This window comes from Nerophis ophidion, linkage group LG08 (assembly GCF_033978795.1).
Source record: "Nerophis ophidion isolate RoL-2023_Sa linkage group LG08, RoL_Noph_v1.0, whole genome shotgun sequence".
Classification (NCBI taxonomy): domain Eukaryota; kingdom Metazoa; phylum Chordata; class Actinopteri; order Syngnathiformes; family Syngnathidae; genus Nerophis; species Nerophis ophidion.
In genome coordinates, this window is record NC_084618.1 from 46778641 (window position 1) to 46805858 (window position 27218).

General features: G+C 41.1%; 1 protein-coding gene and 1 long non-coding RNA gene across 10 annotated transcripts in view; one reads left to right on the plus strand and one right to left on the minus strand.

Moving 5' to 3' along the window:
* ryr2a (ryanodine receptor 2a (cardiac)) overlaps positions 1–27218 on the minus strand; it is a 310189-nt gene that overhangs the window by 23228 nt on the left and 259743 nt on the right. For 7 of the 8 annotated variants that reach the window (XM_061908696.1, XM_061908695.1, XM_061908691.1 and 4 more), the window contains 14 exons: positions 24119–24334; positions 23710–23982; positions 21014–21220; positions 20611–20925; positions 14289–14335; positions 13689–13827; positions 13516–13602; positions 11113–11388; positions 9876–10006; positions 8009–8051; positions 7794–7927; positions 5028–5088; positions 4549–4695; positions 790–924 (listed from right to left, as the gene is read on the minus strand). In XM_061908696.1, the coding sequence (XP_061764680.1) occupies positions 790–924; positions 4549–4695; positions 5028–5088; positions 7794–7927; positions 8009–8051; positions 9876–10006; positions 11113–11388; positions 13516–13602; positions 13689–13827; positions 14289–14335; positions 20611–20925; positions 21014–21220; positions 23710–23982; positions 24119–24334 (2211 nt within the window). The remainder of the gene's footprint in view (positions 1–789; positions 925–4548; positions 4696–5027; positions 5089–7793; positions 7928–8008; positions 8052–9875; positions 10007–11112; positions 11389–13515; positions 13603–13688; positions 13828–14288; positions 14336–20610; positions 20926–21013; positions 21221–23709; positions 23983–24118; positions 24335–27218) is intronic. The other variant, XM_061908692.1, reaches the window with a different exon arrangement.
* The window catches only part of LOC133557848 (uncharacterized), an 83192-nt gene continuing 62158 nt past the window's right edge, over positions 6185–27218 (plus strand). For both annotated transcript variants that reach the window (XR_009807855.1, XR_009807854.1), the window contains exons 1-2: positions 6185–6450; positions 6518–6581. This is a non-coding gene — a long non-coding RNA (uncharacterized LOC133557848). The remainder of the gene's footprint in view (positions 6451–6517; positions 6582–27218) is intronic.

Here is a 27218-nt window from a genome sequence, read left to right on the forward strand (position 1 = left end):
CGTATCAAATGGCAATCATTTCGTGATTTAAGCAAATTTGGACTAAATGCAAATTGTGCCAATAACAAATAAATGTTAGTTCGCTGGAGGCCTGTGCAATGATTATGTTGTCTACTGTGCATCTTGATTTGCTACACCTGTGAGGTGAAATATTGTGTCAAAGGAGAAGTGCTCACTTGCACAGACAAGATTTGAGGGCATTAAGTGAGAGGGATAGGCCTTTTATGTTTGTACAATCTTTGAGTTCAACTTAGGAAAAAACTAAAGTGTTGAGTTTATATTTTTGTTGAGTGTATTATAATTGGCCACTTTGTACAAGAACAATTTGGCCCTGAGGTCAAAAAGGTTAAGAACCCTTACTGTACAGCATCACTGGTTGAAAATTATTGGACAAAAAATACAGAAAATACAGAATACCTTCATTGCCTGAGGGTGAACTGTATAATTAAATTCTTTGAACCGTGGCTTTCTACCCATAAATGGCAAATGACTGGTTACTCAAAAGCTACACAACATATTTCAGCCTTTGTAGTCTAAACCAGTCTTAACTCACACATGCAGTCATAGAAGCTGTAACCAATTGTGTAAAACAATAAGATAAAGTCAAATGGACACAGAGTGTTAAATATACTTTCTCTATACTATATGTATATATAATACTAATGCTAAATAATATTTAATTTCACACAACATTCATTCCAGTAACATAAGAGAATTTAATCGATTATAGGGAATCTGCAGTCTGATCTCCTATAGTGCATCCCAAGTAAAATGCTCGTAAATACTCACTGTTAGCATGTCATCACACTTCATGTCAGGTAATTCTCCATCTTCACTCTTGTTGTAGAACTTTCTGAAGAAGTTGAAGGCCACTACTGTGTAGAGATACACCACCACTGCTAACAGGCCAACTGTTAACACCAGCTGGAGGGAAATATGTTGACAAACAAAACTACCATCATGACCAAGAAAGACTCATTACAGGCTTCCACAAATCTGTAGAACCTAACATTTTTTTCCACAGATATAATTGTAGTATTACTATTTTTAATTAACACACCAAGTAGAATCCCTACTTTGGGATTGGATTAGTATATAACATAAAATCAAACCTAATATGTTTTCTCTCTGTGTCCCAGTGAGTTATTGCAATAAGCCTCTTTTGGTTTCGCTTCCTTACTAAAATGTACACTATATGTTTTAACAGCTAACTGTCTGACTATGTACAGGATTTTAGAAAGTGTTGTTTGGGGGATGTCAGGCTTGCCCCTGACAGTTTGTTTGTGTTTTTCCTCTGTGTGTGTGTAGTATTTCCCGCCGTCAGTGTGTGAATGTGTGTGTGAATGGGCGAATGTGGAAATACTGTTAAAGCGCTTTGGTCTCCTTAAAAAGGGGTAGAAAAGTGCTATACAAGTATAACCCATTTACCATTTAGTTCCTGTCAGCGCTCTCATTTTGTCTGTTTCCCGTCTTTCTCCCTGAGTGCTGTGTCCCCTCAGTTGTGGCTGATTGGCACCTGGCCACACCTGGTGTCAATCAGTCAGTGCTGGATTATTGTATTGTATTTTCGCTCCTGCTGTGTCGTGTCGTTGCAGCGTAGCGGTAAGCTATATTTCGGTAGCATTTTGGAACTTACTGTCTTTTGTTCCCTGCTTTCAATTTATCTTTATACAACACGTACGACTTTTGTTTTCCTGCTTGCTACCCACTAGCGTCCACGCTAGGCTCTTTTGTTTTTGTTAGATTCCATGCTAAGCTCCTGTTGTTTTCTAGCTCCAATGCTAGCTCTTTTAGTTTGTTATCCGCCTTGTGCGCGCTTTTTGTTGTACTCTTTTGTTTGATTTTGTTTTAGTATTTATATTAAATCATGTTTTCTCCTTCAATGCCTGCCTCCTTCTCTGCATCTTGGGGTTCAACACAAACTAACTCTGACAGGGGATTGGTGTTCATTTATCTAGAAGAGACACTGATGTTGCGTAAGATGGCTCAGCAAACAAATGTGTGAGATAGGGTTCGGGTCAGGATTTATCCACTCATGCCTTGATGGACATAGCTTTGTGCACTGAGGAAGAAAGACCTGCTCCAAACTGTTCCTGAAAAAAGAATGCTTTTAGCTGTCCACAAATTATTGGCAAACTGAAAAATTAAGATTCAGGAGAGACTAAAGATTTGTCTTAAAACCCTGACTATTTTATAAGGTGTTTTTGAATACTTGTGTCCATATAGTGTATGTAAATACAGATTTTTGAGGATTTAAAAACTTAAAGAGGACCTATTATGCAAAACCAACTGTTCTTACCTATTAGTTCCTGTTTTTGTGTATTTCGGATCTGCGTAAATCCGAAAATGTGTAATTCAAACAGATGGAGGCAAGGTAGAGATATTTATAAAACAATCTTGCCTTCCTTCATACTTCCTCCAAACGAGGCGTTTGGAATTTTCACAATTTTTCCCATTGGTGACTTTTACGGATATCGCTATATGTGGTAAAGTTTTACCCAACGAGCTTTGTGCGAGTCGGCCATTGAATTCAATAAGTTCCTTATTTTTCTCTATCCTCCTGTTGTGTGGCGGACATGTACATGCACATGCATCCTCTGCTGTTGCCATTTTTAATCCAAAGCAGCGTACAGTTTTAAGTTATCAGTTGACGTGATATGGAAGCGCTAAAAACTACTACAACATGTCTGACCGGGAGAAAACACAATAAATAAGACACAAAACGGCACATCCTAAAAAGATGGTCAGAAAGCAGCATGAAGATGGTCTTTAAAATAATCTATCCAAAACCAGAAAAACACCATTACATATTATGTCGATCACAAGGAAGTGTTTTAGACGTAGAACAAAAATCACATTATGATCCCTCTATGTATCAGTCTTTCCAAAGTGCTGCAACCCAGTAAATCACACTGGAGTGCAGCATGTACTGTAACCCCCATAATTACCAAAACGGCAAAGCTAGCAGTGATTCAAACAGTATAGTAGTTTTTTTTAAATCAACTGCACTTAAATAATTGTATCAATATCGAGACAAGTCTTTGTTTTAACATGTCATTTTATTCCTCCTACGTCAAGCAGTGTGTTAAATAAACAATTATTTGTTCATGGAAGGACATCCTGAGAAATCATATATATATATATATATATATATATATATATATATATATATATATATATATATATATATATATATATATATTAGGGCTGGGCAACGATTAAAAATTTTAATCGAAGTTAATCGCACTATTTCTCAGATTAATCGCGATTAACTGCATTGTATACGCAAAGCCCAATAAAGAATTCAAAAGTAGTGTGTAGTGCACCTTTATTGGAATATTCTCCCACATGAACAAAAGCTCCAAAACATTTGTTGTGCAAACACAATTTAAATCAGTCCTTGTTAAACAGTAGCAGTTAAATAGCATATTTTATGAAAATCAACTCAAAAAATGTAAATACAAACATTTAAGCTTATTGCCACTGCCAGGGTATTTAAGTTATCCTGTTTGTTATGGAAAATAAATATAATCTACATACAAATCTCTGAGCCACAATCATAACATCTGAACAGGCAATTTCTGAGGTAGCAATTTCTGAGGTAACAGCAGAAAACATTTTTTTTTTATCAGGGATCTTAAGTTTAAAAAACCTATATTATAGGTAGTGGGCTGTTTTAGGGAATTTTTGATCAAATTATCCGTAGTAGCAATATTAATAATGTTGTGTTTATTCTGCGTAGTGCACTTAAAATAATTATGACCATATCTAGGAATTGATATGATGGGAATTTTCGGATTGTTTGCTTGGTGCTTTGATAAACTGAACGCATATACATGGTACTATATTGTGATGTTATGAGCCAGGGAATAAAAGAACTACCCTACCCAGCATGCAACAGGAGTGACGAGCATGCGCGGTAGCCCTGTATAGGTTGTGACGCCATGACGGCATCTTGTATGTTGTGATATGCACGCTCTTAAAGTTAACGTTAAGAACTCAGCCAACACTCCTCGTCTGCATTATTCATAAATAGACAGACAACACATATACTCCGCTGCTTCACAGGCCGCTGGATGTAGCCGGCAAAGTATTCCCATGCTAGCTAGCCGGTCTAGCAAGCACGCGTCATTCAGTCCAAAACGGCCCGATCTATCCACATTCAGAATTGTCTGGCAGCCGTAAGTGATCCCGGAGTGACCACGCTGTAAGCCAGCTATGAAATTTGCAGAATTGTCCGGTATTTTTGCCAAATGTTCCATCTTTACCAAGAGCTCCTCGACGCTGAAGCCCGTCCGGGCGCCGCCATCTTGTTAAGAAAAGGCGTTAACAAAATAAAAGCATGTAAACAACATACGCAAATGTGCGATAAAATAATTGTTGGCGTTAATAGATTGATGAGTTAACTCGTAATTAACGCATTAATTTGCCCACCCCTAATATATATATATATATATATATATAAATGAGCGCATACATATAACAGAAGATGGCATAGAAAATTGCATTCTTCTAGTTTATACACGCAACACGCCTGAAGCACCAGACCTGTTTTCCGTTGTGCGTGACTGATGACAGAATGGTCCGCAGCGTCTTGAAGCCCATTGCAATATCAAGCAGATGTGCAGCAAAGAAAAAATTGTTGTAGTGACCCAGAATAGACATGGTCATATACCAGGCCAGATACAGGAAAGACTGCAGGAAGAGAGAGAAATCATTTAATAGGCAAGGTGGTGACAAGATAGACAACTTAAAAATATTTAATTTCAGACACATTTTTTATTTTAGTTGTGCATCATTAAGTAATGGACTAGTGAAGTAACAGCACCAACTGTGTTAAGCATTTTACTTTTGTGAAATATTAACTGTATAAAACATCCTCCTTGATTATTAAGATCACGTAAAATAAAGGCCCCTACTTCCTTATTATTATCAAATTTACCATGGGTGTTGTAAGCTGATACAGTTTTACAGTGGATATGAGACACATCTGAGATAAGACATGGTCAAATGATGTGTATGCTTACGTTGTCAGTAAACACTACTCCCAGCTTCCATATCTGGTATTGAGCATCGATCGAGTTGAGCCTGGTGACAAAATAAAGTAAAACATATTCCGAGTTGACAAACATTTTTCATGTCTTTTTATTCTCAGTTTAACATAAAAGGATATTTTTCTGACAGTTAACAGATAAGAAGTGAGCTAAAATTACACAGTAAAATTTAGCATTTTGCAGGAGCTATAAAAAAAAGTGTCTTACTCCATATCGCTAGCAGTATTTCTAAGATTTGTGTTAATTTCACTTTTATGCTGATCTGCAAATATTTTATTGAACATATCCATGAAAACATTAAAACTGCATTTACACTTAGTTATTCTACCATACAGCACATCTATATCATAAGGGAGCTTGTTTACTTTTTAATACTGTCTGCCTGTCATTGCCACATATTTAGAGAGTGTTTAACATATCAATGCAATAATAGCTTATTGTTAAAATGTGTGTATGCAGACCTCATTGGGGACCATACACATTTTTTCAGAATTAGCTTGTACATGTGGACGAGTAAATAATAAAAAGTTATTTGTTACGTCTCGTCTCAATTACTTTAACGTATTATTTTCGGGTCTCCTGATGTCTAGCATTAAACGATTACAGTTGGTCCAAAATACGGCTGCTAGACTTTTGACCAGAACAAGAAAGTTTGATCATATTATGCCTATACTGGCTCACCTGCACTGGCTTCCTGTGCACTTAATTTTTAAGTGTAAGGTTTTACTACTTACGTAAAAAATACTACACGGTCTAGCTCCAGCCTATCTTGCCAATTGTATTGTACCATATGTCCCGGCAAGAAATCTGCGTTCAAAGGATAGTGATTCCGAGAGCCCAAAAGTCTGCGGGCTATAGAGCGTTTTCCATTCGGGCTCCAGTACTCTGGAATGCCCTCCCAGTAACAGTTCGAGATGCTACCTCAGTAGAAGCATTTAAAGGCCTACTGAAACCCACTACTACCCACCACTGATAGTTTATACATCAATGATGAAATATTAACATTGCAACACATGCCAATACGGCTTTTTTAGTTTACTGAATTACAATTTTAAATTTCCCGGGAGTTTCATCTTGGAAACGTTGTGTAATAATGACGTGTACGCAGGACGTCACGCGTTTTTAGGAAGTATGAGCGCTACGCACACACACACACACAGGTAAAAGTCGTCTGCTTTGAGGGCATAATTACACAGTATTTTGGAGATCTGTGTTGCTGAATCTTTTGCAATTTGTTCAATTAATATTGGAGAAGTCACAGTAGAAAGATGGAGTTGGGAAGCTTTAGCCTTTGGCCACACACTTGTTTAAAATTCCCGGAGCTGAAACTTTACTATGGATCAGAGCGCGGTCAAGCAGACATGGATCCCAACCGAATGTCAACCAGCAGGTTTCGGTGAGAAAATTGTGTTTAAAAAGTTGCCACTTACCGGATATCAGCTGAGCTTGTGTGGTCCGTACAGCTGCCGTCGACACCCGTGAGACATGGCGTCAACACACCCGTGGACAAACCCCTCCAACTACCAGGTAATATTAAACTCACTAAAACACTAGCAACACAATAGAAAAATAAGGGATTTCCCAGAATTATCCTAGTAAATGTGTTTAAAAACATCGGAATACATCCCAATGCTATCGCGTTTTTTTTTTTTTTCTTCTAGTCCGTCGCTATCAATATCATCAAACACGAATCTTTCATCCTCGCTCAAATTAATGGGGGAATTGTCGTTTTCCCGGTCCGAATAACTGTTTTTGTTGGAGGCTCCCATTAAAATCAATGTGAATATGTGAGGAACACCCACACTTGCGACGTCATCGTCTGCGACTTCCGGTAAAAGCGAGGCTTTTTCAAGAAGTACCAAAAGTGCCAAACTTTATCGTCGATTTTCTCTACTAAATCCTTTCAGCAAAAATATGGCAATATTGCGAAATGATCAAGTATGACACATAGAATGGACCTGCTATTCCTGTTTAAGTAAGAAAATCTCATTTCAGTAGGCCTTTAAGTCTCATCTTAAAACTCATTTGTATACTCTAGCCTTTAAATACACCCCCTTTTTAGACCAGTTGATCTGCCGTTTCTTTTCTTTTTCTCCTATGTCCGGTCCGGTGGCCATGAATGAAGTACTCGCTGTCCAGAGTCGGGACCCAGGATGGGCCGCTCGCCTGTGTATCGGTTGGGGACATCTCTGCACTGCTGATCCGCCTCCGCTTGGGATGGTTTCCTGCTGGCTCCACTTTGGACGGGACTCTCGCTACTATATTGGATCCACTTTGGTCTAGATTCTCTTGGCTATGTTGGATCCACTATGGATTGGACTTTTACAATATCATGTTAGATCCGCTCGACATCCATTGCTTTCGGTCCCCTGGAGGGGGGTTGCCCACATATGCGGTCCTCTCCAAGGTTTCTCATAGTCATCATTGTTGACATCCCACAGGGGTGAGTTTTTCCTTACCCTTATGTGGGCTCTACCGAGGATGTCATTGTGGTTTGTGCAGCCCTTTGAGACACTTGTGATTTAGGGCTATATAAATAAACATTGATTGACTGATTGATTGATTGATTGATATTTCAGGCAAGCAAGATCAAAACACTCAGTCGCAGATTTTTGAAAACTATATTCCCCTTGAAAAGCGCAATACTATAATTTAAGAAAAAAAATAGGAGGGACATATTTTTCAGAAACTTAGAGTAAATCTAAGTACAAACGTTGTCACAAACTTCAGTGTACTCACACAGCAGCCAGTGAGCTGTCTCTCCTTGGCTTTCTTTTTTTATAAGCATCGCTAAAGTCCAAAGCAGCCTTATCCAATCCCAGCAGTTCGCTGATCCGATCATGGCCGTAAAATTCCCCATACTTATCCATCACCTGAGGAAGACAGACAAAAATAATATTGAAACATTTCAAACTGCTTTAACAAAATATATTTTAACTGTGAATGACACCTACTTTTCTCTTCACAAACTTATCCCAGTAGTTATTCGGGAAAGATCTACAAATTAAAAAACAAATCATTAAATAATGACAAGCATCAAATCATCTGAGAACAACATTGCAGTATTGATGTAAAAATAATTGTATTGTGAAATACTAAATGTTATTAATGAATTTATTTTGTAAGGCACCATTCTTGGCACTCAAGGTCGCCCACCGTACATCACATAAAAGCAACATAAAAAATAAATAATTAAAAACCGACATTTGCGTCAGGCACAGGTCAGCCTAAACAGGTGGGTTTAATGTCAGTTTTAAAGATGAAAGTATGTTCCTGATGTCAGGGGGGAAGAAGTTCCAGAGGCAAGGTACAGAGCGGGTGAAAGCTCTTAACCCCATGGTAAACAGGGGGGCTTAGGCGACGGTAAGGTTGATGGAGAAGGAAGACCCAAGGGATCAGGTAGGAATGTGGAAGTGTAGGTCGTCAGACAGATAGCCTTGAATTTATGGAGGAGTACTTTATAGTTTATGCGGTGGGAAGCCAGTGGAGTTGGTGAAGAAGAGGTGTGGTGAGACTGATGGCAGGAGATGAGGAGTTCTTGAGGGAGAAAAAAAGAGTAAGGAGTTGCATAAATCTAGACGAAAAGGGACAAGAGAATTGGAGTGAGTGAAAGGCGGAGGCGGTTGATGTTGCAAAGGTGGAAATAGGCATATCAAATGGTGTTGCTGATGTGGGTATGAAATGACAGGGTACTGTCAAGGACAACACACAGACTCTAAACGTAGGAGGAGGGGGACACCAAGGAGTTGTTTATGGTGATGGTGAAACTGGGCTGCTTGGAGACTGCAGACTTAGAATGAGAACTACCTCTGTTTTATCGCTGTTATTTGAAGAAAATTACTAGTGAACCAGGATTAAATTTCCTGTAAACAGGTTCAAAGGGAGGAGGGAGGAAAGGTGGAAGAGGACAGTAACAGTGAACATGTATGTTATGTTTACATAAAATCTGACAAATTGGAGAAAGTAAATGATGAAACGTATAGGGCAGATGACAGCCTTGGGTTACACCAGGAGAAAGGTGAATGAATGGGATGAGAATGATTTCAATTGTCTGAACTCAGTACGGCCAGAAAGATGAGAATTGAAACAGGCTCAGGTTGTGTCAGATATACCAATGGAGGCTAGTCAGTCAAGGAGAGTGCAATGGCATATGGTGTGAAATGCGGCGCTCAGATCAAGGAGGATGAGGTTTAATGGAAGCCTTGAGTCAGCTGCCAACAGAGGGTAATTTGTGATTTTGAGAAGAGCTGTTGCTGTGCTGTAGGTGGAGCGAAAACCAGGCTGCAACTGTTCATACAGGGTTTTGCTGGAAAGATGGGCATGAATCTGTAAGGCAACTTTTTTCCAGGATTTCGGAGAGAAATTGCAGGTAGTAGATGAGGCGTAGGACTTCACGGTGGCAGAGGGGTTAGTGCATCTGCCTCACAATACGAAGATCCTGAGTAGTCAGGGTTCAATCCCGGGCTCGGGATCTTTCTGTGTGGAGTTTGCATGTCCTCCCCGTGAATGCGTGGGTTCCGTCCGGGTACTCCGGCTTCCTCCCACTTCCAAACACATGCACCTGGGAATAGGTTGATTGGCAACAGTAAATGGTCCCTAGTGTGTGAATGTGTGCGACTTGTCCAGAGTGTACCCCGCCTTCTGCCCGATTATTTTGCCCAAGGACACAATGGCAGTGACTAGGATGGTGGAAGCGGGGCTCAAACTTACAACCCTCAAGTTGATGGCACGGCCGCTCTAACAACCGAGCCACGCAGCCCCCTTAAATATACAAAGTGGTAAGCAAGTTAACCTCAGAGTTAAGATTCAAAGTGTACTTACTGTGTGTTGATAACAAGTCTGTCCCACTGCCCTTTAATGTCATCCTCCGACGGCTGCTCGGTAATGTAAAGACCATCAAACTCCAACTTCCTGGCAATCTCTTTCTCACGCTTGAATATCACCAGTGGAACCTGCATTACACATACACCAACCAACACACATATCCAGTCACACACAGTTGGAACAATGATACTTTAGTGGAAAATAATTTGGTTTAAAATGACTTCATTTGACTTTTTGATTTATTCATTATTTTGAGCACATTGTCTACTAGGAGGACCTACAGCCCCTTTGCCACAATACAGATTCTACTTGGTTTTCCCTAGTTCAACTCGCTATTGACACATCCCCACAAATAAATGCAGGTACTACAATGTTGTTTAGAGTAGATCCCCACTATTCGGTTTACGCTCCATGACGTACAAAACACCGTGAATAATGGACACGCCCAAAGAAGGCCTATTTTAGATACAGTGTTCCGTCACTTATACCAGGGGTTACATTCTGGAGCCAGCCATAGTACATACATTTCCGGAAAGTAGGGAACCACCTTAATTATGATTTATATATAATATATATAAATATACATTGAACACCTTTATAAGCCTTTTATACATTCCACACAGCTTTCACTCACACAAACACAAACACGCTGTATAAACACTTCCTATGCTTAAATTAACCTAATTTTAACAGAATACTTCAATGGGTACTCTAATGTCAATGCAGTGTTTTGAATTTGTTGATGCCCAGAGACAGCAGCAAGTAAACCGCAAAGTGACAAGGGAACAATGCGGCTCATAATAATCAAACACATTTGACATTCTAAAATGTATTCGTCCTCACCACTATTGAATGAATGAAAGTTGATGATGATGAAATGTACTGTTCCTAATGATGATGATGATGATTAATACAAAACATTTTTAAACAAAAAATGGGTGTGTACAAGACTAAAGGTTCGCTTTCTTTGCTATAAATCTGTCCATGTTCATAAAAGCATTGTTACCCTGGAGCGGTTCATACTGAAAGTGGTGTTCACTCGGCTAATGATATTTTTCATTGTTGTCCTCACAAATGGTCAGTGATAGAAATAACATGACGTGGTGACAGGATATAGTTTGGAGTAATGAGTGACATCATCTTAAAATAAAAAACATGGAGCCATGAAGCTGTTTGTTGACAACTTCATCAGTTATAATTCTGCTGTGGTCGGTAACAAGAGTCAACATCATACCTTGAGACAATAATATCCGATGATACAGAAGAAAGAGATGACAGTGTGAAGAATAGCCAAGATCCGCAGCATGGGTTCCATGTACCCACTGCCTTCTTCCAGAACAAAGCGGACCATGACGGACTTCAAGAGCTGTCTTGGGTCATCCATTACTCCATCTTTTGTTTCTACCATTGGCTCGCCACCCAATGCATCCCATTGAATACTGCTTTCTGGTTGACTGCTGGAGTGCACCACGTCCCTTTCCTCAGCTACTGATGTTGAGGATGTAGAAACCTAAATAGAACAATTAGTGAGTAGATTTAATAATTTAAAACTAAACAGAATTTTTCCCAATTATGACAGGTGCAAATATTTATCTCAAAGTATTGATATTTTGTGTTGTGGCATTTACAACTGGAGTAGCACTCACTAAACCATAGACCTCTGCAAATTAATTATTAACTAATTATGCACCATTTAACTTATAAGGGTGAGCCTATCTCAGCTGATATTGAGTCAGTCAGGAGTGATTGTCAACCAACCCAGCGGGTACAAACAACCAATCACACTCACTTCAGGTGAGCCAACAATCTTAGGAAGTTTTTTTTTCATCATGCATATTCAACCAATTAAGAGTTTTTGTAGGTTTCAAAACAGCATTTTTTGTTGCCTTTACCTGTACGACTTCATTTGTTTTGGTTTCATTCCTTCTGACCTTAAAACGATTCTAGGGGTTGCATCGTTGTATAAGACTATCGAAAACCGGGGACTTTAAATTTTATCGCAAATTTGACAAAAAGAAAGGCGATGAAGCTATATGTGTAATCTGGCAATATGTTTGTTAATTGGCTAAATGGGCTAACCCCATCATCCCTGTCGCTTTCCCAGTACTATCTAATCAACTTGCTTACTTACACCCACAGTGAATCCAGTCAATGCTTCAGGTCCGTATTGTATGGCAGTGGGCATGCTGATAATGAGCCACATATGTTGTTTTTTTGTGCCACCGTCAATAGAAAAAGAATGAAAATGAAGAGGGTACAAAAGCCACAGGGTGTAACAGCTTCAGTGCATTTTCATAAACAACACAATATCCTTGCTAAATTGTGCTAACTCATTCAATGGCTGTAACGTACCGAGTTGTTCCAAATGTCCAGACCCATCTTGAATTGGGGTGTTTAGCAATAGAATCTCCATATTTAATTAACTAAACTTGCATGTTTTGGGAGTGTGGTCGGAACCTGAAGTATAGCGGTATTCAACTAAATTGATCAGTGGGCCACATTTTCCGAAAACTAAGGACCTGAGGGCTAAACTTCTCCCTTCATTAGTATTCTTACTTTGAGAACCAACATTCTCTGCACTGCACATTTTGGTCCATTTCTTTTATCAGTTATACATATCTGAAGACAATAGCCCTATCATACAAAATACAATTGTTGGCTGCTATGGACACTGGCCTTTAAGAAGTTAAGATGTCAATGCAAGGACCTTCTACTGTGTTTACACTGGTACAAGTTCCTCTATATAACAGCAGGACTTCAGTGTTTTTGGAATTTGCTGTAAAACCTTTGTTTACCCAGTTTTGAACTAAACTCGGGGGTCAGTATGGTGTTATTTGTTATTTGGCCCCCGGGCTGCCAGCTCAATAGCCCTGGTGTAAACCCACGCAAGTGAGCAGAAAACCGTGAAATAAATGTGTTAACCACATGTGCCATCATGCTGCCCCTGATAACTTCTCATACACACAACGTTAGTTATTTCCTCCACGTTGCTTCAAAGCATGGGTGTCCAAAGTGCGGCTGTGGGGCCTTTTTTAGCTGTTTTTTTAATTTGCCCTCAACGTGAAGTGAATGATATTTATAAAACGCGTTTTCTCTATTGACTCAAAGCGCTTTTACATTGATAAACCTAAAAAGTTTTCTGCCCAAGTAAACAACAGCACTGACTAGGATTGCGAAAGCTGGATTTGAACCAGGGAACCTCAAATTTTTGGCCGGCTGCTCTATCATCTGAGCCACACTTCTGACATGTTCTGAAAAATACATGAATTAATTGTTAATGAAGTATATCAGAAATAACACTAAATAATATATATTTTTAAATAACTTAGCATAAACTGATACGCCGTACATTGAATTAGTTAGTGTGGACACCCCTGCTCTAAAGAAGGCAGACTGAAAAAGCAAAAAGGCCTAAAATAAAACATTAGCTTTCCGCATCTATTTATCGCTATTTTAGCATTACCTGTAATAATGTCAAAATAATGTAAACAAAAAACATTGAAAGAATGTGCAGCAACTTTGGACCATGTGGTTAGCATGTCTGCATCACAATTAGGAGCAGATATGTTTTCTTTTTCCGACTGACCAAAAACAAGCATACATTTGAAGTTTGACATTGCATAATGTCCACAATTACCTTATAGAATAGCAGAATGAAGTTTATGGCAAATGCAACGAAGAGAGCTAACATTCTCATGTTGTAAAAGTTCCTGGCAAAATAATTCTGTGGGAAGACATAAACAAGTTACAAATAACTCCAAGCACTTTAGCAACAAATTGGAGAGAAAAGGAAGGAAGAAGTCTATTTACCAGGAGTTTTCTCTGGTAGGCAATAATTTTCTTTATTACTGCCGACTCTTGCATATCAGACTCTTCCTTTAAGATCTTGCGCCTTCTGACCTTTGTCTTTATCTTTTCATTATTCTCTTGTTTATCACCAGGTTCACCCCTGAAATAAGAGGTAAGGTTAAAATTGCAAAACATATGGCATGAATGTGAATGAATGTTTGGTGGTCAGAGGTGCCTTAGGCGGAAATTGGCAGCCACACTTCAGTCAGTCTACAAATGGAGCTTACCACCACCATGGTGTGATTGTGGAGGGAATTAATTAATAAGTTCCCAGTTCTCTGTTAAGTGCTTTGAGCATCTAGAAAAGCGCTAAAGAAATCTAATCCACTATATGGTGTACTCACATTTCAGATTTTGAATTTGTATAAGGACTTAACATGGTATGATGTGAAAGTCTGTTCAAAACAAAACAAAGCAAAATATTTTTTAACTTTAGAAACAAATTGTTTAATGATCATACTAACAGGGATCAATTTGCAACCTAGAAACATTTAGAAACTGACTACACTTGCAGACCAAGCAAAAAGGAATTCCCAGCATGTAAAATATGATTATACTTACTTTTTATCTGTTTCACATGCAGTGTCTGTTGTTGGTCCTTTTTTCTTCTCCAAAGAAAAAAAACAAGAAAACATCTTTGAGACATAGCGTATAGAAAAATGAACAGAATTTACCCCACCTGAACCAATACCACCTGAGTATTTGTATAGTATTTACTGTCTATTATGAGCGAACTGAGGTGCTGAATTTCCCCCAGGGATCAATAAAGTACTTTCTATTCTATTCTATATTTGTTTTTCGTTTTACTTTGATTTAACAACATTTCGTATTGAAGTGCAGCTTACTGTATACAACACTGAACATATCTTAAACACAGGGTGGACATGACAAGTCTTTGTATTTTGCACTTTGTTTATAAACATCATCATCAAAATTGCAAAAAGAAGAGACAGGAACATGAGAAAAATAATGGAATATTGAAAACTGTTTTTAAAATCAAACAGGTTGTTCAAAAGTTGAAAGCATTAAAGCGTACTGCCCTTTTTTAACTTTTGTATTTTGCTTGTCATTCAAAATACCTATGTAAGACAAGAACAGATTTTTCCCTTTTTTTATGCATTCAAAATCATGAATAAACACCAGCAAAAGTCAGCTAACAATGACAATAATGGGATTTGCTCTATTTCGCCTACAAAGAGCACTCCAAAAATCAGACACATCACAACGTTCGCTATTTCCTTCAACAACGACTACCAATATTCAGGGCAGACTATATGAGAGCCAGTGAATACTTTGGGACAAATGATGATTCAGAACCTTATATTGTTGAGCCTGAATATCCAGAGGATGAGGTACGAGTTTTAAAAGCTGAGTGATAAGCAGATCCAGCAAGTGACACTATTACTTAGTGCTAAACAAGAAATACAAACCACAAGCATAATAAAACAATCACTTAATGTACAATGTCTGCGCTCACTGGGATACCGATTGATCAGATGTACATATTTTCCCGTTTAGATGAACAATTATTCATAATCCCTACACAAATTAAAAAAAAAACGAAGCAAGCACCTTTTCGGGCTTTTCTCACCACCTCCGGGTGTAAGTCGAAGGTCAAAGTTGACCAAATTTTCAGTCAATGGCCATAACTTTGTACTATACAAGTGAGAGGCGTAATTTATGGTGTAAAATGAACTTTAGCAACTAAGAGGTGATGCAGCAGCTCACTGGCTCAGTATGTCAAAAGCTGCAAAAGCTAGGTAGCTCTGTGATCACTACGCCACCCGGCGTTAGCGCTTATAATAACAATTATGCTAATAACTGGTTAACATGCAGGTGAGGATGAGGATGGTGAGGATGGATGATTAATGGGGTGTTGTTGGTAGTTGTTGGATGTTTTTACATAGCTTTATAGGTGCAATAGGTTACTCCCATTAGCTGCATTGTTAGCTCCTCGTACTTGCCATATATTACAAATTAAGAAAAAAAGGAAAACACGTCCTTTTTTTCTTGTCTTGTCTTATATAAGGATTGTGAATGATAGGCAAAAATCCCCTTTACGGAGTCATAATCTGCAATAGGGCTGCTTAATAATAACATTTTATTACGATCACTATTTTGGCTACCACAATTAAATGAGTGTGATCATCTGAAATATCAACAGAACTATGTGGCATTAGCCGACATGAACATCTTTTACTGGGCTGCTGCAGTCAGTCGCCTTGGTCCACTTCGTTTTACCTGTTTTACTTCCATGGAGTCCTCGGCATGCGTTAAAGACTGCTCCACTGTTATTAAACAGCAACAGGTGTGGACGCCTGTTTTGTTTTGATTTGCTTTGCTTGCTTCCCAGCACTCCCACTAGCACATATAATGGCTAGCCAATCTTGCTAGATAGACTCTGGAGACACTTTTCTATGGACTGCATGTGTATGAATCAATATATGTATATCCATCCATCCATCCATTTCTACTGCTTATTCCCTTTTGGGGTCGCGGGGGGCGCTGGCGCCTATCTCAGCTACAATCGGGCGGATGTATATATATATTATATATATCCATCCATCCATTTTCTACCGCTCATTCCCCTTTGGGGTCGCGGGGGGCGCTGGCGCCTATCTCAGCTACAATCGGGCAGAAGGCGACGTACACCCTGGACAAGTCGCCACCTCATCGCAGGGCCAACACAGATAGACAGACAACATTCTGTTCCATTCCCGGAGCACCGGGAGGGAACCCACACAGTCACAGGGAGAACATGCAAACGCCACACAGAAAGATCCAAAGCGCAGGATGGAACCCAGAACCTTCGTATTGTAAGGCAGACACACACACACACACACACACACACACACACACACACATACATACACACATACATACACACACATATATATATAAATATATATATATTTACACACACACACACACACACACACACACACACACGCACACACACACACACACACACACACACATACATACATACACACACATATATATATAAATATATATATATTTACACACACACACACACACACACACACACACACACACACACACACACACACACACACACACACACACACACACACACACACACACACACACACACACACTCACACACACTCACACACACTTATATATATGGGGAAGTGGTGGTTGGCTATTTGGAAAATTATAAACGGTAGTCCCTCTGAATTTTTTGGGGGTGGGGATTTCCATCTCCCTCATGAATGATTATATGATGTACCCAGCAACCAATTGGAGCACGCTGTCTTTTTGATGGATGTTAACTGTTGTAATAGTTTGTGTTTACCCCAAAGAGGTAAATATTCTTAATAACTTTAATATCGGACACGTCTATGTTGTGTTCCTTTTATTGACTATGACTTTGGAAGCACAACAGGGTTTTGTCATTAATCGTATTTCACATTGTTTTTTCGATTGTGCAAGATAGTTGTTATTATTCTCCTCTCTGAGCTGCCACCTTACCGTGGTAGAGGATTTTGCGTGTCCCAATGATCCTAGGAGCTATGTTGTCCGGGGGATTTCAGCCCCCTGGTAGGGTCTCCCAAGGCAAACTGGTCCTAGGTGAGGGACCAGACAAAGAGCAGCTCGAAGACCTCTATGAAAAGTAAAAACAAAGGACCCAGATTTCCCTCGCCCGGACGCGGGTCACCGGGGCCCCCCTCTGGAGCCAGGCCCGGAGGTGGGGAACGATGGCGAGCGCCTGGTGGTCGGGCCTGTACCCATGGGGCCCGGCCGGGAACAGCCCGAAGAGGCAACGTGGGTCCCCCCTCCAATGGGCTCACCACCCATAGCAGGGGCCATAGAGGTCGGGTGCAATGTGAGCTGGGCGGAAGCCGAAGGTAGGGCTCTTGGTGGTCCGATCCTCGGCTACATAAGCTAGCTAATGGAACGTCACCTCACTGGGGGGGAAGGAGCCTGAGCTAGTGCGCGAAGTAGAGAAATTCCGGGTGGATGTAGTCGGACTCACTTCGACGCACAGCAAGGGCTCTGGAACCAATTCTCTTGAAAGGGGATGGACTCTCTTTCACTCTGGCGTGGCCGGCAGTGAAAGGCGACGGGCTGGGGTGGCAATTCTCCTTGCCCCCCGGCTCAAAGCCTGTACGTTGGAGTTCAACCCAGTGGACGAAAGGGTAGCCTCCCTCCGCCTTCGGGTGGGGGGACGGGTCCTGACTGTTGTTTGGTGCGTAAGCACAAACAACAGTCAGGACCCGGAGTACCCACCCTTTTTGGGTACACTCGAGGGAGTACTGGAGAGTGCTCCCTCGGGTGATTCCCTTGTTCTGCTGGGGGACTTCAACGCTCATGTTGGTAACGACAGTGAAACCTGGAGAGGCGTGATTGGGAAGAATGGCCGCCCGGATCTGAATCCGAGTGGTGTTTTGTTATTGGACTTTTGTGCTCGTCACAGTTTGTCCATAACAAACTCCAAGTTCAAACATAAGGGTGTCCATATGTGCACTTGGCACCAGGACACCCTAGGCCGCAGTTCCATGATCGACTTTGTAGTTGTGTCATCGGATTTGCGGCCTCATGTTTTGGACACTCGGGTAAAGAGAGGGGCGGAGCATTCTACAGATCACCACCTGGTGGTGATTTGGCTGCGATGGTGGGGGAGGATGCTGGACAGACCTGGCAGGCCAATACGTATTGTGAGGGTTTGCTGGGAACGTCTGGCAGAGTCTCCTGTCAGAGAAAGTTTAAATTCCCACCTCAGGAGTAACTTTAACAATGTCACGAGGGAGGTGCTGGACATTGAGTCCGAGTGGACCATGTTCCGCACCTCTATTGTCGAGGCGGCTGATTGGAGCTGTGGCTGCAAAGGTAGTTGGTGCTTGTCGTGCCGGTAATCCTAGAACCCGCTGGTAGACACCAGCGGTGAGGGATGCCGTCCAGCTGAAAAAGGAGTTCTATCGGGTTCTTTTGGCTCATAGGACTCCAGAGGCAGTGAACAGGTACCGACAGGCCAAGCGGTGTGCAGCTTCAGCGGTTGCAGAGGCAAAAACTCGGACATGGGAAGAGTTTGGGGAAGCCATGGAAAATGACTTCCGGATGGCTTCGAAGCGATTCTGGACCACCATCCGCCGCCTCAGGAAGGGGAAGCAGTGCACTATCAACACCGTGTATGGTGCGGATGGTGTTCTGCTGACCTCAACAGCGGATGTTGTGCATAGGTGGAAGGAATACTTCGAAGACCTCCTCAATCCCACCAACACGTCTTCCTATGAGGAAGCAGTGCCTGGGGAGTCTGTGGTGGACTCTCCTATTTCTGGGGCTGAGGTTGCCGAGGTAGTTAAAAAGCTCCTCGGTGGCAAGGCCCCAGGGGTGGGTGGATGAGATCTGCCCAGAGTTCCTTAAAGCTCTGGTGCTGTGGGGCTGTCTTGGTTGACAAGACTCTGCAGCATCGCGTGGACATCGGGGGTGTTACCTCTGGATTGGCAGACCCGGGTGGTGGTCCTTCTCTTTAAGAAGGGGGACCGGAGGGTGTGTGCCAACTATCGAGGGATCACACTCCTCAGCCTTCCCAGTAAGGTTTATTCAGGTGTAGTGGAGAGGAGGCTACGCCGGATAGTCGAACCTCGGATTCCGGAGGAACAGTGTGGTTTTCGTCCTGGTCGTGGAACTGTGGACCAGCTCTATACTCTCGGCAGGGTTCTTGAGGGTGCATGGGAGTTTGCCCAACCAGTCTAAATGTGCTTTGTGGACTTGGAGAAGGCATTCGACCGTGTCCCTCGGGAAGTCCTGTGGGGAGTGCTCAGAGAGTATGGGGTATCGGACTGTCTTATTGTGGCAGTCCGCTCCCTGTACGATCAGTGTCAGAGCTTGGTCCGCATTGCTGGCAGTAAGTCGGACACGTTTCCAGTGAGGGTTGGACTCCGCCAAGGCTGCTCTTTGTCACCAATTCTGTTCATAACTTTTATGGACAGAATTTCTAGGCGCAGTCGAGGCGTTGAGGGGTTCCGGTTTGGTGGCCGGGGATTAGGTCTCTGCTTTTTGCAGATGTGGTCCTGATGGCTTCATCTGGCCGGGATCTTCAGCTCTCACTGGATGGATTCGCAGCTGAGTGTGAAGCAGCCGGAATGAGAATCAGCACCTCCGAATCAGAGTCCATGGTTCTCTCCCGGAAAAGAGTGGAGTGCCATCTCCAGGTTGGGGAGGAGACCCTGCCCCAAGTGGAGGTGTTCAAGTACCTAGCAGTCTTGTTCACGAGTTGGGGAAGAGTGGATCGTAAGATCGACAGGCGGATCGGTGTGGCGTCTTCAGTAATGCGGACGTTGTACCGATCCGTTGTGGTGAAGAAGGAGCTGAGCCGGAAGGCAAAGCTCTCAATTTGCCGGTCGATCTACGTTCCCATCCTCGCCTATGGTCATGAGCTTTGGGTCATGACCGAAAGGATAAGATCACGGGTACAAGCGGCCGAAATGAGTTTCCTCTGCCGTGTGGCGGGGCTTTCCCTTAGAGATAGGGTGAGAAGCTCTGCCATCCGGGAGGAACTCAAAGTAAAGCCGCTGCTCCTCCACATCGAGAGGAGCCAGATGAGGTGGCTCGGGCATCTGGTCAGGATGCCACCCGAACTATGTCTCCCGGCTGGCCTGGGAACGCCTCGGGATCCCCCGGGAAGAGCTGGACGAAGTGGCTGGGGAGAGGGAAGTCTGGGCTTCCCTGCTTAGGCTGCTACCCCCGCGACCCGACCTCGGATAAGCGGAAGAAGATGGATGGATGGGTTGTTATTATTAATACTGGCTCCTGTAGTCACGCCATGCCAATGCCCAATTCTTCTCATTGTGCACTGGCACTGTCAAATAACCCAGACTTTAAAATACAAAATAAAAATAGCTGACGTGATCTCTACCTGATCCTTTTGTTGGAGCCCAGGGGGAGGTGCCGTAGAGGCAGCTGAGGATGATGGTGAAGGAAGCGGAGAGTTGAGAAGTTCAGTCAGACTGGCGTATGGGTTGTGCGGGGTAATTTTGTACTGTCCTCCTTCTCGCCGTAAATCCAGCCCAAAGATGTCTGAAAGCAGTTCGGTGTCGCTGGTATTGATAGCTAACTCTGCCAGGTCCTCCTTCACTGAGGTCCTGTCAAATGATTTCCTGTCTTTGTCTTCGTCATCGCCCCGGACTTCGTCCTGAGTGGGGTCAGGCATGTTAGCCAGTGGCGCGGACACCTGGAAAAGCAACATTTTAGTTAAAATGTTTTTTATTTGAATTTGTTAATCTACTGATAGGCTGCTTTTAGTTATGCTAACTGTGTACCTTTAAGGTATTAGCTCCATCAACTAGATTGGCTCCTAAGAAGCTACTGTAGAAAATTCTGTAAAATCCTCGGACCACATTATACACTATAAAGAGGAAGCCTTGCAGCGCTGACCAGTAGAAAGAAACCAATGTTTTCACTAAGTCTTTGGCTGTCATAGTCTTTATCTTCTTCATCTGCTTCCTCAAACTCTTCATGGACAGCACCTGAGTTAAGAGATAAAAAATGCCAATTAATTTAATTGATATCACAATAGTGCTTTGACTTTAGGCCCAATAGGTATGACACACACTGACACCAACCTATCAATTAACATATTTGCCATGTCACAGTTATGGCGCGCCATATCTGGCCCCCAGTCCTTGAGTTTGACATCTTGGTTTAAAGCATGCGTTTTCAAACTTTGGCACAATGACCATCCCCTCTAGAAACGGCAAAGGCCTACACCACTCTCAAAAACAATTGCGTGGGTCTATTTCGAAGGTTCGCAAATAAACCAACATGGTTTCGTCTCTCATTGGAGAAAGAAAAAATAGATACATTTTGTCTGATACCTACAGTCATATAACATGAGGTCAATAAGAAGCATGTGGTTAAAGTTAACTGTGCCAATGGACATGTGGTTGAAAAATAACGTCTATTATACCACGGTCACATGTGGAGAAATTTCAGAGTCATATAATGTAAGGGTTTGATATCTTTTTCACAGATAACATGCATGGATGGTACCCACAACATTGTTGTTTGAGACGATTACTCTACCACTTTAGTTGCCTTATGGATTATACTACTGTTTTTTGACTTTTCCCAAAAGTTTAAAATTATTTTTATTGTTTAGTGCTTTGATCATGTACAAAACCTAAAACCAGTGTGTAAATCGTACATAAAAACAGAATACAAGGATTTGCAAATCCTTTTCAACTTATATTCTATTGAATATACTGCAAATACAAGATATTTAATATTTAAACAGAGAAACTTTTTTTTGTAAATAATCGATAACTTAGAATTTAATGGCAGCAACGCATTGCAAAAAAGTTTGCACAGGGGCATTTTTACCACTTTGTTACATGGCCTTTCCTTTTAACAACACTCAGTAAACATTTGGGAACTGAGGAGACCAACTTTTGAAGCTTTTAGGTGGAATTATTTCCCATTCTTGCTTGAGGTACTGCTCAAGTTGTTTAACAGTCCGTTGTGGTATTTTACGCTTCATATTGCGCCACACATTTTCAATGGGAAACAGGTCTGGGCTGCAGGCAGGCGAGTCGAGTACCCGCAGTCTTACAATGAAGCCACGCTGTTGTAACACATGGCTTGGCATTGTCTTGCTCAAATAAGCAGGAGCGTCCTTGCTAACTTTGCTTGGATGGCAAAATATGTTGCTCCAAAACCTGTATGTACCTTTCAGCAATAATGGTGCCTTCACAGATGTGTAAGTTACCCATGCCTTGGGCACAAATACACCCCCATACTATCACAGATGCTGGCTTTTGAACGTTGCGCATATAAAAATCCAGATGGTTATTTTCCTCTTTGTCCTGGACTACACAACATCCACAGTTTCCAAAAACAATTTGAAATTTGGACTCGTCAGACTACAGAACATTTTTCCACTTTGCATCAGTACATTATAGTTGAACTTGGGCCCAGCAAAGCCGGCGGCGTTTCTGGGTGTTGTGGATTAATGGCTTTCGCTTTGCATTGTAGAGGTTTAACTTGCACTTACAGACGTAGTGACAAACTGTAGTTACTGACAGTGTTTTCTGAAGTGCGAAATTATGACTAAAATGGTAAAGCTGTATTTTCATTTGCACCTTCATTTTATTGACAGTCTATTAGGAAACATGTTTTTATCATTTATTATGGATTTACTTAATAATGTATTTATTTAAGCACTGCGTAATTGTATGTAAATATATTTTTCATCAGTTTTTATGAGTCCCTGAACTTATTATTTAAATGAGACTGTACTGAGCCTTAAAATAATATGTGTGATTAACACATGCTTTCACATCATTTGACAAAGTTGTAAAATGTAAGTAGAATAGATGTAATTATCGAATACAATTAAAATAAAGAGTAAGATTACTATTTCAGTGTTAATATTTAAATGTGCCTCAGGGTTCTTTGTTGTTGAAATGTTGGGCCCCGAGATCAAAAAAGGTTAAGCACCTCTGCTATAAACTGTACATCGTAGCTGGGTATTGTGGTGTGGTCTGAATTTTTTTTAATGTAGGTGTTTTGTAATTCATGCACTGTATCTTCGGAATTTTATGAAATGTAGGCACTTTGACTTACAGTATACTTTCCAGAATATGCATTTTATAAATGAACATTTGTATACTGTAGGTCTCCTTTTGATTAACAGGTGATTGTGGAAGAGGTGTGTAGATGTGTGAGGGCTCCTGTGAGATGTGTCTTTTGTATGTTTTGTGTTGTACAGTTTTTTATGTTAATATACTGTAAATGTCGTATCAAAAGCCATCATTTTATTGTTTTTAGTACCTGTGCCAATTGTATTTTCTCATGTAAATTTTATGTCAGGTAGTGCCAAAGTTAAGGACAACAGTTGAAAATTAGCTTTTAGCTAAATCTGATGTAAATCCGATTCCTTGTAAATAATGTATTGTGCACACAATTAATGCACCAATAATAAACTAATAAATAAATAGAGCAGAATACCATTGCACACCTTGATCAGCAGCATGACATTGCCCTGAAGAGCTATCAGTGCCATGCGGATCATGGTGAAAGAAAAGAAACCCATCTCAGGATTTTCTACATTTGGATTGTCTTGCTCACTATCTTCTTTCACCGCAAAGCGCTCGCCAATGTCTGACATCTGAGCAGCAAGTTGCATTTCAAAGATTGTGTCTTCACAGAAATTCACAAACAATTCCATCTTTTCCTTCTCGCCTCCTTCATTCACCACATCAAAGATGAACTGGCGCTTGGATTCTTTAACCTAGGGAAAAGTTGGATGAAAAAGGAAAGAAAGAAAATAATAACAATGAATTTACCGGTAGATTTGACATCAGTCGAGCAAGTAATGTGTCCAAAAAAAGAAGTTGATAATTTTTAAAAAATGACTTCACCATTACCTGCGGTTTTTCCCACTGTGTTCGACTGGACTCACTGATCTCAAAGTAGACTCTCTCAATCCGCTTGGCACTGCCCATGATCTCAATCCTACCCAGATAGGGTTGGAAGTAGTTCAAAACACTCTCTGCAAGCTCCAGGAAGGTCTGTAGCCGGGTGTCATGAGGCATGTGCTCCGACAAGTTGGTCAGCAAAACCGCCACATTGAAGCCAATATCCTTTCAGATCACAATTTAGGTTAGAGTTTTCTTTTTTCTTTCAGTTAATATAACTTCTCCTTTCCTATACTTAAAATAGTCTGTCTTTTAGACCGAGACCATTGATAGTGTGTTGTTTGATGTTGTTAGCTACTGTGCTAAGTGCTAAGTTGTGTGCATTTTAAGTGTTTTTTTTGTAGTTTCGTTAGCTCAATATGAGTCCAAAGAAAACAATGGACACGCAATGTGAGATTTAGGGCTGCACGATTAATCAAAATCGAATCGACATCCGGGTTTTAATTAGTGCGGTAAATAGTGTGGAAGAGAGTCTAGCCCCTCTAGAGAGAACTGGTTCCAGAGTCCTTGCTGTGCGTCGAAGTGAGTCCGAATATATCCAGCCCGGAACTTCTCCACCTCGCACACTAGCTCAAACTTCTTTCCCCCGCAGCGAGGTGACATCCAACGTCCCAAGAGCTAGCTTATGTAGCCGAGGATAGCACCGCCAAGTGCCCTGCCTTCCTTCGGCTGCCGCCCAGCTCACGTCGCACCCGTCTTGTATGGCCCCTCCCATGAGTGGTAAGCCCATTGGAGGAGAGACCCACGTTGCCTCATTGTGCTGTGCCCGGCCGGGCCACGTGGGGACAAGCCTGGACACGAGGCGCTGGTCATCGTGCCCCAACTCCGGGCCTGGTTCCAGAGGGGGGCCCAGGTGACCCGCGTCCGGGCAAGGGAAATCGGAGTCTCGGTTTTTGCTTTTCCATAGAGGTCTTAAAGATTCAAGTCATGTGGGCAATATGAGCCCATCAAAATGGACGAACGATCAAAAATGCCATTCTAATCACATGATAGCAATAAACAAAAGGACAACAAAGGAACCTCATTTAAACAAACTGGTAAAAAAAAGCTCTTTAAGATGTTCAATATTTATTTAAGTTAAATTTTTGCTTACAGAAATGAGTTCATTTTATTTTTGTGTGTTTATTTATTAAAGATAACAAAAGGTATTTACAGTACCTTCCAATTACAGTAAAATGGTAAACAATTCTGCAGTAATGACAAATACAGTATTAATATCCTTTTAAATGGTTCCTTGCATTATTATTATATATTATAAAGTTAAAAATAAAGTTAAAGTACCAATGATTGTCACACACACACTAGGTGTGGTGAAATTTGTCCTCTGCATTTGACCCATCCCCTTGATCACCCCCTGGGAAGTGAGGGGAGCAGTCATTACATAATAAACACTGTATAGTTTCATCAGTTAAAGAGCATGATGTAGACGAAAGCGGAGTCTGCATAAAGTAAATTATTGCATATTGTTCTAATGTGTGGCACCTTGAGTCAACAATATTTCAGTTAACAGTCTAAAAGTAACATGTCTTCCTTCCCTTTTCTTTTTGCATTTCTACACTTTTTTATATATAAAATAAAAATATTGCAAATTGAATTTCAATTGCAATTTTGTAAAGAAAAATCACAAATAAGTTTTTTCTCAAAGTGGTGCATCCTAAGGTGATTTGATTTGATGGTCTGATGCTGGACTTTGAATACTAACAAGGAAAGATACATTTGTTAAACACACATTGGGAATTGGGTTAGCAGCAGCTTTACTGCAAATGGTGAACATATTTTTTTGTGTGATGACAAGCCAGTGATGATGGCTTCTACTGCACATCGGAAAGATCCTGAAAATGTATGTGCCAGATGGCCTTAGAAAGAAAGATTCATGTATAGGTGAGAAATTCCGCAGTCTGGTGATTGGACCTCTGTGACCGCATGCTAAGTTTCTATCGCATTTATATAAGACCAAGAAATGGACTTCTTCTCTGATTGTTAATTTCTTTGATGTGATTTGATCATAAATTCTTGGAAGCTGTACAAGTCTGATATAGCATAGTTTTTAACAATCGGAAAACAACAGTTCCTGGACTTCAAACGGCATCTTGCAAACAACCTGCTGAACTACCGAGACCCTTACCACACCGGCAAGATAATAAATGACGGTGAGGAGAGCAAAGAAAAGTATGAGAGACCAATTCAAAAGATAATTGCACAACCAGAAGAAATGTTAAGAAAATATAGGGCCAGGGACAGCCAGAGATGGTAGACTGCAGCTACACAAAAGTGCTGAAACAAAGGTTGCAAGGAAAAACATACATGCGGTGAATCAGTTGGAAGATGTTCCTTTGCCTCAGAAAGAAGAGAAAATGTTTCCTGAAGTACTTTAGCTAATGTGGACTTGCTGTAAAATCTAAAAATCAAAAATTCTAAATAGCATCCATCCATCCATCCATTTCCTACCGCGTATTCCCTTTTTGGGGTCGCGGGGGGCGCTATCACAAAAATTTGAAAAAAAAAATATTTCTTGGTTGTCAGGAGGATATACATTACTACTAGGGCTGGGCGATATATCGAATATATTCGATATATCGTGGGTTTGTCTGCGATATAGAAAATGACTATATCGTGAGTATTCCAGTATACGTTCTCACGCAGTTGCTTTAGCTGCGGGCATTACACTACAAACTCTTCTCACTCTCTGTCTCTCCTTCTCAAGGAGACATTAAACAAGCGCACCTTCTTACATACGTTACATCCTGTCGTGCGTGCAACGTCATACGCTGTGATGTTAGCGGGGCGGTGCTAGTGCTAATACAAGAGAGAGAAGGTGTGAATCTGGTAACAAATGAAGGAAGAACAATTAATTCCCAAGAAAAACAGCAGGGGGTCCATCGTCTGGCGGTGGTTTGGCTTCATGTGGAAAGATGTTAAACAGACAACCGTAATATGTCCAGTATGAGGCAAAAGCGTTGCGACAAAAAGTAGCACCACTGCCAATTTGTATCATCATTTGAAAAGTCACCCGCAAGATAATGAAGAGTGCATGAAACTCCGCAAACTG